Raw genomic sequence first — 12,861 nt, 5'->3', positions numbered from 1 at the left:
GCAGCCAAATGTTGGGAGAACAACTGTGTCCTCAATCGTTCAGACTTTTCGTCGACAGAACAGGTATGTAATCTAACAATAGGCACTGTACTGTAATACTGTATACTTTCTGTAATTCTTCATACAATATGACAGTATTCTACTTTCATTTTACAATATACAGTAAGTATACTATATACAGTGACATTTTATCTTACTCAATTTTGTGTTTTGCATTACTATATTTTTTCCACATAGAACTGCAAGACAACTTCACAGGGAACATGACTAAGCAATTTGACTGTCTTATCCGTACACAATGACACAAGCACTTGTGATTCTGATGCACTGACACGTTCATTGACACAGATATTTAATTTTGAGAGATGAACTAAGGATTTTCAGCAAGAGACTTGCTTTTGCAGGTAATCCATGGTGTTTTGCTATTTGTACGAACTGTTTTGAGAAATGCACTTACTGTTTTGCAAATGTCGAGAATGATCTGAGAAATGTACCAAAGCGACTGAGAAAAACTGTAAGCAAAACCTCTGAATGATTCACCTCCAAGCCAGTGGGGGCGCTGTGGCAACATTTTCTTATGATTGGCGTTTTGTGGACGGCGGCTGCAGGCGACCAAACAACAATAAAATGGCGATGATGACAAGCGGAAAATCTTACAGATCAGACGTTTGGACTCATTTTGAATTCCCATTTAAAGGAAAACGAGAAACGGACAAAAGTAGGGAGGAGTGCAAGGGAGCTTTCACCTCTGTCCCGTTTGGAGCAGTTGTTCCGAAACAGGGAGCGTTTCCCCCTAAAGATCGGTTGGTTTGGTACATGTGAACACAACAATCACGCTCGGATGCGGCACAAAACAAGCGAGCCGAGATGCTAGGAGAGGTTAGGGTTAGGATCTCGGCTCGCTTCCATTCCAGACCTGGAGCGGTTGTTTTTTTTATTTCTAGTGAGAACATAATCGACACAGCAACCGACACAACTCCATTCATTGTTTATGTGCGACCGCAGAGCAAGGAGAAGAGTCGGCCCAAGGAGAAGAGTCGGTGCAGCCTCCACCACCTTCTCTCCTATTGGACGTGCTGAGATGTCGTCACAGACACAGTGAAATTAAAAAATGTTCAATTCGGGCAGGCAGGCGCGGCGCCAACGCTGAGCTCGGCGGCAGAGCGGTCCGGTCTGCACCGGTAGCACATACACAATGAATGGGATCGGCAGCGGCGGTCGCCGCTTTGCATCCTCTCTGTGAAAGGGGTTATAACCATTGTTGGGGTAGTTACTCAAAAAAAGTAATCCATTACATATTACTAGTTACTTTAAAAAAAAGTAATCCCTTACACTACTTAGTTACTGGTTGCTGAAAGTAACTAGTTACATTACTAGTTACATTACTTTTGGATTACTCCCCAATATCACCTGAGCTGCACCAGAACTCGATTGTCAATGAACAACATTTACAGGACTGTCTCAGAAAATTTGAATATTGTGATTTTCTGTAATGTAATTACATAAACAAAAATGTCAAACATTCTGGATTCATTACAAATCAACTGAAATATTGCAAGCCTTTTATTATTTTAATATTGCTGATTATGGCTTACAGCTTAAGAAAACTCAAATATCCTATCTCAAAAAATTAGAATATTCTGGGAATCTTAATCTTAAACTGTAAACCATAATCAGCAATATTAAAATAATAAAAGGCTTGCAATATTTCAGTTGATTTGTAATGAATCCAGAATGTATGACATTTTTGTTTTTTTTTAATTGCATTACAGAAAATAAAGAACTTTATCACAGTATTCTAATTTTCTGAGACAGTCCTGTAGTTGGAACCTTATTACTGCAGTGCCCAGGGGCCTCATTTAAAATGGAGTGCGTAGGATTCATACTAAAAGTGCACGTACGCTCAAAAGCCGAAAATGCCGTGCGCAAAAAAAAATCCGGATCAATAAAACCATGTGCACGCAGACTTCCACGCAGTCCAGCTGGAAGGTTGCGTAGCTGAATCCGCCCCTTTACACGCCCAGAAATGCATATGGATGAGCCTGCTGAGCATGCACAGTGGCTTTCTGCAGCCTGTTTGGCGCAGATCCATGGTTTGGCGTCAGAATGAATGAGAAGTAGCAGCCACCGTGACACTGACTTTCACGGAGACCTAGATGTTGTAGATGATGTGGAGGACAGGAAAACCACATTATTTGGTGGTCACAGTAAAAGTTAGAATAAGTATATAAATAGTATACAATAAAATAAAGTGAGTGGGTGGCAGCACGCCTTGCTGCGCTAAACGCCGTGAGTTCCCCGGCGCAACAGGGGGACACACGTCCCCCCGTCTTTTCAAAACCATGTTTTTTTTCCCCTTACTTTTTACAGTTTAAAAACTAACGGTAGGATCAGCCTTAAATTGCAAATTATCAAGACACTGTATGAAAGCGATACGAAAACGGCCCCGCAGCCCCGCAGCCCCGCTCCACCCCCCGCTCCCCCTCCTCCTCCTCTCCCGTCTCCCCTCAGAGCGGCTCAGGGCGGGTTTATGGTTCTGCGTCACCGACGCAGAGCCTACGGCGTAGGTGCGCGTCGCCGCGTACCCTACGCCGTAGGCTCTGCGTCGTTTTAACGCGGGACCATAATTTAGGCACCATACACCTGCACCTAAAGGTTTCACGCGCGCGTAAAACTCATATGAAAAAAAATCTGAGTCCCTTTAGGGAAGAAATGAGGGGCTCCGTGGGGCTCCCTAAACGCAGCCCCTCATTTGTTCTGTCCTAAAGCGGTGGGTGAAGAAGAGGCTGCAGCAGCAGCAGCAGAGTCCTGACTGACTGAGCTTCACACACAGACGGACACGATCAGCGCTATATTATTTTATTTTATTATTTTAAGCCTGACATATGTTGTGATGTGTGATGACATTATTAAGAGTATGACATGAATCTGGCTTCATTTCACCACCTCACAGCCTGCCTCGCCAGTTCCCCGTGTCTTAAGTAAATTCTTACGGGAGGGTCCTAGTTGCCGTAAAGATACGCAGATTTTTCGGTTAGTTTTTTCTTTTTAGATCCGAGGATTTGCGTAGAAGGCGGCTTCCGCAACTTTCAGGCGCTTTTGCTGCGCAAGCAAGCTTTATAGATGAGGCCCCAGATCAGCACCAGAAGTCCCGTAAAATCCCGTAAAATCCCGTAAGATCACGTTAAAGGCTGATTTATGGTTCTGCGTTACACCAACGCAGAACTTATGGCGTAGGGTACGCGGCGACGCACTGCGTACGGTGTGTGTCGCCGCGTATTTTTTCTTGTCTTAGAGTAACTATAACGGGATTACCCAAATTACAACTGTAACGCGTTACATTACTGCGTTACTGGCGAATGTAATCTCGTTACAGTAACACGTTACTTTGTAACGCGTTACACCCAACACTGGATATAACCATTGTTGTTGTTCCCGGGTACGGAAGAGGAAACTCCGTCTGCGTTCATTTCTGACCAATGAGAGAACAGCTGGTTCACTTGTTAACAGCTTTGAAGCTACAGACGGTTGTGAACAAAACGCCACAAACGAAAAAAACGAAACAACTGTATCGATTTAGCCCCTGAATCGGAACAAAACAAACGGGCCACAGTTGTTCCAGGCAGAACTAAAATACAACAGCAACACGACAAACCTGCAGAACCACTTAAGCCGACACCATGCGGACGCAACAAGCTACGGCTAAAACTGTGGACCCAAAACAGATGCAACTGGACAAAGCCTTCGTCTGCAAACTAGCGCCAAGATCTGTCACAGAAGCTAACGGAGTCGTCTTCGTCTGTCAGGACCTTCCACCGTACAGTGTTGTGGAGAATCACGGTTTTAGGAAGATGGTACACACTTGAACCACGATACGCCAACATGTAGACACAGAACTGTCATGTGTCTTTATCTTTATTTTAACTTTTGTACTACAGTCCAAATGCATAAGTGAGCCATTCTGGTGCTGCTAAGTTTAATTGCTCAGTTCATTTGTATGTGAAGTAACATGCCACGTGTTATAGGCGTGAAAATACAAATAATGAAACATTGCCAACAGGTATTAGTGTATTTCTACGTCTTACACTACAAAAACTCCAAATCTTACCAGGAATATTTGTCTTATTTCTAGTTAAAATGTCTCATTTTTAGTCAAAAAATCTCATTACACTTAAAACAAGACTCATCACTGGAAAAATAACTTGTTATTTGACAATTTTCACCTGTTTCAAGTAAATTTTCACTTGAAATAAGTAGAAAAATCTGCCAGTGGAACAAGATTTATCTTCTCATTACAAGCAAAAAAATCTTGTTCCACTGGCAGATTTTTCTACTTATTTTAAGTGAAAATCTACTTGAAACAGCTGAAAATTGTTGTTTTTTCCAGTGATGAGTCTTGTTTTAAGTGTAATGAGATTTTTTGATTAAAAATGAGACATTTTAACTAGAAATAAGACAAATATTCTTAAGATTTTGAGATTTGCAGTGTACTGAATCGATATCGAAGCATTTAAATCAATATTGAATCAAAATCTAATGGAATCGTGAGGTTCTAAACAAAACCCAGCCCGACTCGTGAGACGAAGTTCGTTTCTCAGCGGGAAAACTGCCGTGTGAACTTTAACTGCGTCTCCGGCTCCGGCCCTGAGAGTGTTAGGAACCCTGAGAGTGTTGGTAGGAACTAGGGCTGCACGATTCTGGACAAAATGAGAATCACGATTTTTTTGCTTACAATTGAGATCACGATTCTCTCACGATTTTTTTCCAATATAAAATTTATTGCACTTATTACTTTAACTTTGCAACAGCTGAACAAAAATATAATAACAATAACCATCTCTTGTCTTCTTTACACAAACCTTTGAATAATTTAAACAATAATAACAATTTTGAACAATATTTGTTCCTCCCTGAGTTGAACACCCTTTCAGAAAGGGGACTTGTAACAGATCCTGTAGTTCTGAGGCAACAAATTATTCCTCTGGCTGCTTTTTGCTGTAACAGCTGACATTGGACATAAAAACAATAAACATCTCTCTTGTCTTTAAATAATTTTAACAATAACAATTTTAACAATATTTATGTGCAATATGTGTCAGGTGATGAGAAAGGTAGATGTTTCTCCAAATGTAATCCACAATCATTAACAAAATATAACAAACATGACAACATGATAGTTGACCATGACAGGACTACAACAACCTACAACATAGGCCTAGTCCTTTTTTTATGCAGCCATCTTTAAAAAAAAAAAAAAAAAAAAAAAAAATATTATTATTTTTTTTTTTTTTTTTTTTTTAAATCGTCGTCATTTGGAAATGAGATTGCGTTCAAGCATGAATCGAGATTGCGATTTTTTAACGATTAATCGTGCAGCCCTAGTAGGAACCCTGAGAGTGTTGGTGATGAAACAAGGGTGCGTTGCTGACGCTAGTTGACTCGTCACAAACCCTAACCAGAACAGGAAGTTGCAGGGCAGGGACTTCCTGTGCAGCCGTTGGGAAACACCAGGGCTTTCCCTCCTCTCCCTCCTATGGTACAGCCGTTTAAACATTTAATGGCCAAGTTTGACTATCCAAAATTAAATAGCAGATATTTACAACGTCATTGTGACTAGTCAAAACTCTAATTCAAGATATCTGTAATTACATTTCGACTAGGCAGATTGGAAGTTAAAGATATCTCCAATTTGAGATGTCTCTAATTCATTACAAGATATCTATAACTTGATTACAGATATCTACAATTAAATTATGACTATCCGTAATTACAGTTTGAGATATTTACGTCATTTTGACTTGGTCATAATTCCAGTTTAAAATATCTACAACTTTGTTCTGACTAGTCAAAACTTAATTTAAGATATCTAAAAGGACGATGTAGATATGTTGAATTGAGGGGAATTAAAGAGATCCTGAACTGGAATTATGACTAGTCAGAATAAACTGTAGAAATCTGAAACTGGAATTACAGCTAGTCGTAATTCAGTTGCAGAAATCCGTAATTCACATTGCAGATTTCTGTAACTGAATTGTAGATATCTGTCATTAGAAACCGCACACACATGAACGGCAGAATGACAGTGTGAACAGGAAGAATGTGATTGTAGATAATCTGAAATCAGATCTTTCCCAAAGTTCCCACGGCTTCCCCGAGATTAAACTTCTCATTCTGGGTTTGTGCTGTTACTCACGAATACTTTAATGACTCTGCTGGATTTATTTCATTTTATAAAGCAAGTATAACTTAAAAGGAACAGAGATTTAAAAAAAAACCAAGATTCAGGACTAAACTGATGGAACGTTGTGTTTCTGTGAAAGAATCAGTTTATGGAACAATCTGAATAAAGAAAACAAAGAATCAAATCAAACTTTACATTCAAAAGAACAATTAAAGCCAGAATGTTAAGGAAATATAATGAAATATGTTATTTTTATTTGTATATATTTGATTGACAGACCCAGTGTCATGAAAGGTTTAAACATTGTTGTTGTTGAATGGGATTAACTGAATTGTAACTTGGGAACTAAACAGGAATGTGAGTGTCTGTGTCGCCGCAGATATTTTACTTTAGTTTTTTCTTTACTTTGTTGTTGTTTTTTAATTTACGTTATTTGTAAATTGATTTTTTGGGAAAAAGGGGCAGATTAAATAAGATTCTTCTTCTTTCTGCTCCCTTTCATTCAGAATTTAGGAACGTTTGTGTTAAGTTTATATTAAATTGTTTGTTGTTTTATTTTATCAATGAATGAAATAAAGAATAAATACAAAAATTAAAAAAATACAATTTTTATCCATCTCCCATCAGACCCCGCCGGGTTAACAACTATAAAAATCTTCTGGATGAATCTCGTTATTCTTCTTATTCTGTTTCTTTCTGCTGCTGCTCAGACGGAGAAACATGAGCACATTTAAATCAACATTTAAATCAACATTTAAATCAACATTTAAATCAACATTTAAATCAACACTTAAATCAACATTTAAATCAACATTTAAATCAACATTTAAATCAACACTACGAATGATTTAACATCCAACATTTAAATCAACACTACGAATGATTTAACATCCACCTCCAGCTCTAAGTTTTATTGGTTGTTTATTCGGGAGCCAGACCCGTCAAAATAAAAGTCACGTTAGTGTTTCAGAGTCCTAGAAACATCCCATAATAGCAGCAGAACAACACTCTGACATCACTCTGACATCACTCTGACATCATCATGACGGAAACACCCGACACAGAGACGGAGCTTCTCTGGAAGTTCTACTTCCTCTTTTCAGTTTGTGGAGTTGCAGGTCAAAGATTCAGTCAGTGTTCAGAAGCTGCTGCTCTGATTCATCCTGCCGTCAGTTAAAGTTCTGGATGTTTCCATGAGTCAGAATAGTTTGTGAATAGTTTGTGAATAGTTTGTGAATAGTTTGTGAATAGTTTGTGACATGAGAATGTAACCAAACCAGTCACGTATCAGCTGAGAAACAGAAACCTGCAGGGAATTTACTCCGTCTGCTCATAAACACTCAGAAATAAGAACAATAGTTCTACTATACTATACTACTATACTACTACAGATACTACTTTTTTCTTTCATTTTTTAATTTATTTATTTTCTTTTTTATTAATTCTATTTTGTTTGTTCTTTATGTTATTCCTTTTAATTTATTTTACTTTATTTATTTATTCTTTTTCTTTTCTTTTCTTTTGTTTTTTCTTTTATTTATTTATTTATTTTTTATATTTATTTTATTAATTAATTTATTTTTATTTTTTTGAATGAGTGTATACATGTTCGCAGAATTATTCTATTGGGATTTAAAATCAGAATAAACCAGCCACTTCGGAATTAACTTTAATTCAGAATGGCCATTTTTATTCAGAATTAGGTGTTTAGATGGTCATTTTTACTCATTTTAAATCGGATTTAATTTTAATTCTGAATTAAAGAGGAATTAAACTTAACTATATTCATCAAATCAATGATGAATATGTCAGAACTTTCTCCAGCTAAATACAGAAAAGACAGAGGATCATTTTGATCCTAAAACTAAAGGAACAGATCAGTCTCAGCTCGATCCAAAAGCTACAAATCATTCAGAAATCTGGAGTAATTATTCACTCAGACCTGAACTTCAACATCATCTAAAGTTTATCACTGAATCTGCCTTTTACCACCTAAAAACAGCTAGAATTAAGAGGTTTCTGTCCAAACAAGACACGGAGAAACGTATTCCTGCTTCATTTTCAGCAGGTTGGATTACAAGTCGTCTAAAAAGTAGTTTAACAATAGATGATTGTTGCTAACTCCCTGAAGAATAAATAAGTTTCTCCTCACCGGTTTCCTTCTCCTTCCTGGCGGGGGAAGTTTTTTAGACCCTTTTTTTGTGAGTTAAATGATTTTTAACTATTTGACTCGAACCTGAATTGAATTAGATTCTTATTTTTGAATAACATAAACACCTGGAAAACTAATTATCATCCAGCAATTCACTTTAATACAAAATAACAAGATGAACTGAATAAAATAAGTATCTTTCATAAACAGAAACCTGTCCTTCTTAACTTAAAACTGTATAAATTAATATAAAACGATAGAAAGAAAGCAGAACATCCATCCTGTAATGGTGCACATTTTTAGTGCAATAACAAAAGTGCAAACAGAAAGTGAGTGGCACAAAACTGCAAACAAGTTACGGATTAGAATAACAATAATAGTAACATTAACTGTCTGGGGATGATTCTCTATTCAGTCCACTGTTCACTTTCTGTCACGTCTCATGTAAATATTCCATTTTTCCCAGTTCTTCTCAAATACATTCTCTCTGATCCTTAAAAATATGTCCATTTTTCCATAACACAGATTTCCTGGACCATTTCCAACCAGCGTTCCTGTTTCGGGGCATTTACATGGAGCCAGTTTATCTTAATGTTTGCACAGTCCCAGCAGACGAGTGTTTGGTCTAACGTCACATTCCCGCTCAGTCGCCAGCACTTTTGTTGCCGAGATTTTATTTTGGTGTTGAGTTAGATTTTTCCAGCAGAACTCCCTGTAGCAGCTTATAAAGTAATAATTTCCTATCATGTAACAATTTCCTGAAAATATAATCAAATTTGCACTTAACTCAATCGAAAATGTAATAAAATCCAATAATTATTACATTATTGGGAATTTATTCCATTTTCAGGTGGGTCTTTTTTTCTTTTTTTTTTTTCAAAAACTGATGATGTAATATTTGAAAAATAACGTAATATCCAGAGTTCTACATTTTGTGTTTTAAGTATCTAAGAATGTTTTATACACTAGATTTGAAACACCAGAATGATTATTGGGTTAAATTACAGACTTTAGTTCCATGTAATAAATTCCCAATAACGTAATAATGTATTACATTATTGGTAAAAATGTTATTACAATATCCGTCAGGATATTTTATTATATTATTGGATTTTATTACATTTTCGATTGAGTTAAGTGCAAATTTTATTACATTTTCAGGAAATTATTACATTATAGGGTGTAATAATTACATTATAGGTAATTATACATTATAGGTAATAATTACATTATAGGGTGTAATTATTACATTATAGGTAATTATTACATTATAGGGTGTAATTATTACATTATAGGTAATAATTACATTATAGGGTGTAATTATTACATTATAGGTAATAATTACATTATAGGGTGTAATTATTACATTACAGGTAATTATTACATTATAGGTAATTATTACATTATAGGGTGTAATTATTACATTATAGGGTGTAATTATTACATTATAGGAGCTACAATCCCTCCATATGAATGAGTTTGTAGACGCACATGTGTCTCGCACATGTGGTTTTTCATCCTGTGGTATTTGGATCTTTAGTTCTGCTTTTCTCTAGAGGGTTTGATCTTCTCTGTTTAGTAAAAGCAGAGATAAACCGAGATTCTTCTGTCCGTTGGTATTTTAGGATTATTTTCTGACTCTCACAGTAAAACGGGACAAAGTTCGTCTCTTTTCAGCTCAAAACGAGACTTTAGTTTATAAAAACAGGACGATTCTGGTTTTCAAGGGACGGTTGTTAACAATAGATCTAACACACACACACACACACACACATATATATATACATATATATATCTATATATCTCTATATATATATATATATATATATATATATATATATATATATATATATATATATATATATATATATATATATATATATATATATATATATATATATATATAATACACACTCACACTCGCACCTGAACCTGCGTCTCGGGTCTGTTACGTCACAGGTCTGTAGTCCGACTCACTTACCTGAGAGAATATTCCCGGTCCAGGAGCCCAGAACCAGAACCAGAATTAAAACCGCTGCGTTCATCCTTCCACTGAGAAATAGTCCCATAAATGAGCCAAACCAGAACCAGAACCAGAACCTCCGAGGACTGAGAGAGAAATGAACCAGAGTCTCAGGAAAAGAGGAGGAGGAGACAGAAAGAGGAGGAGACAGACAGACAGACAGACAGACAGAAAGAGGGAAGTCCCTAGAACTCCCTCGGCCCCGGGGCTTTGGGGCGGGTCAATAAGAACCAGATAAGGACGGAATCCCCGACAGATTCCCCTGGACGTCAAAGTTCCCCCTGGTTCTGTTCTGGTTCTGGTTCTGTTCTGGTTCTGTTCTGGTTCTGGTCTGGACCTGAATGGACCGCGGGTTCGGCCAGGTTCGGCGCATGCGCAGATTCAGGAGGCGACAGGTTTAGTTTCACTTTTGCGTGGGTGGTGAAGTTGGTCTGAAGTTGGTCTGAGGTTGGGGCGTGCGGGGTCACGTGATCCAGGTACCGGTCCTGGTTCCAGGGGCGTCAGTCGGGTCTGAAGGTCCGGCAGCGCCACCTCGGCTTCAGGGGAAATGTAGATGTTTGTTTTTTAAATACATTTATGGAATTACTCTGTGTCTATTTGTATTGATTATTCTATTACTTAATACATATAAAATAACTACAAATGCAAATCAGAACAACATGATCGATTTCACTAGTTATTACACTGCAAAAACTCACAATCTTAACGAGAATATTTATCTTATTTCTAGTTAAAATGTTTAATTTTTAGTCAAAAAAAATCTCATTACATTTAAGACAAGACTCAAAAACTACAATTTTCACTTGTTTCAAGTAAATTTTCACTTGAAATAAGTAGAAAAATCTGCCAGTGGAACAAGATTTATCTTCTTATTACAAGCAAAAAAAATCTAGTTCCACTGGCACATTTTTCTACTTATTTTAAGTGAAAATCTACTTGAAACAGGTGAAAATGGTCAAATTTTGCAGTGAGTGAGACTGCATTGTAAAAAGTTCCAGTTTTCTTGACCACACAGATCAGCTACATAAACTTCTGTGATGAGTATTTGCTGGACGTGTTGACTGATACTCTAGTTCAGTTCTGTGACTCGTTACCTTGCTGTATCTTAGTAAGACTGAACTGACGCCACTGCCTGGTTCTTGTACCAGGTACCGGTACCAGGACCAGGACCAGGTACCGGTACCAGGGCCAGGACCAGGACCAGGTACCAGGACCAGGACCAGGTACCGGTACCAGGACCAGGACCAGGACCAGGTACCGGTACCAGGACCAGGTACCGGTACCAGGACCGGGTCACTTCTTCACTGCAGCCGAGAATTTCCTTTATTTCTGGAGGAAAATCATTATAATTAAAGAAAAACAAATGTTTCCATCAGGTTCAAATCTGGGTCAGTCATGACACACACCAGTGTGTGTGTGTGTGTGTGTGTGTGTGTGTGTGTGTGTGTGTGTTTGATTTGATTTGATTTGAAGATTTTATTTCAAACATGCATGATAAAAAAAGAGTACAAAAAAGTAAAAAAAAAAAACAGGATAGGAAAAAAAAACTGAGTGCACTGGACAAACTCAAACTCTTACCAGGAATATTCATCTTATTTCTAGTTAAAATGTCTCATTTTTAGTCAAAAAATCTCATTACACTTAAAACAAGACTCATTACTGTAATGAGAAGAAAAATATCTGTTATTAAGTTATTTTTCTGGTAATGACTCTTGTTTTAAGTGTAATGAGATTTTTTGACTAAAAATTAGACATTTTAACTAGACAAGATAAGATTTTGAGTTTTTGCAGTGTAGGATTGAAGTTCAAGTTCAAGTTAACTTTATTAATTCCCGTAGGTAGATTAGTTTTGCAGTAGATGGAAGAAGCTTCTCACACAATCTTTACAGACATTCATTTGACACAGGACAAAAACAATGAACAGGTTTACGACAGAACGAGACCGACATGCAGGAATCACGATGATCACTGACAGGATAAAAGTAGATCAATGAATAGAGGTCAAACCAAGGTCAGGGTTTCTAATAAATATACATAAATAAGTTAAAAGCAGGATAGACCTCAGTAATAAATAAAATCGTTAAGATTTGTCTAAAAGAGAGAAGAGAGACAGCAGCAGGACGAAGAGTTCCTAGTTCTGGGAACTTTAAACCTGGTCCCAGTGCCGTCTGGGAGATTTGCGAGGCCCTGTGCGACATGGCCGGGGGGGCCCTCGCACATGAGCGTAGCGAGCACGCGCAAAATTTTGGGGTTTTTGGGGTCGGATCGGGTGTCTATATGCACAATTTTACCTCTCCAATTAGCAAAATACTGGATACCTTCCCCTGCCTCATCATCATCTCTTGCCTCGACGCGGGGCCCCACGGCTGCTGGAGACCCGGTCGGATCGGTGATTTTTGTAACAAATTTATCAAACGTGCCTTTCAGAGAGGCATTAAACTCTTCCATTTTCTTTAGTTCTTTTCTTTTTTCATCCCCTGATGGAAATGTCCTGAATCTGTCTCG

At 37.5% G+C, this 12,861-nt stretch overlaps 1 protein-coding gene across 1 annotated transcript in view; it reads right to left on the bottom strand.

Annotated features, from left to right (window-relative positions):
- LOC133459405 (CD166 antigen homolog) overlaps positions 1–10,428 on the bottom strand; it is a 38,333-nt gene extending 27,905 nt beyond the window's left edge. Inside the window, exon 1 of the mRNA XM_061739299.1 lies at positions 10,315–10,428. Within this exon, the coding sequence (XP_061595283.1) occupies positions 10,315–10,402 (88 nt within the window). The 5' untranslated portion in view covers positions 10,403–10,428. The remainder of the gene's footprint in view (positions 1–10,314) is intronic.
- Between the last annotated feature and the right edge of the window lie 2,433 nt (positions 10,429–12,861).

This window comes from Cololabis saira, chromosome 14 (genome assembly GCF_033807715.1).
Source record: "Cololabis saira isolate AMF1-May2022 chromosome 14, fColSai1.1, whole genome shotgun sequence".
Taxonomy (NCBI): domain Eukaryota; kingdom Metazoa; phylum Chordata; class Actinopteri; order Beloniformes; family Belonidae; genus Cololabis; species Cololabis saira.
Note: the sequence above shows the minus strand (reverse complement) of the source record. Positions and strands in the feature narration are given on the sequence as shown.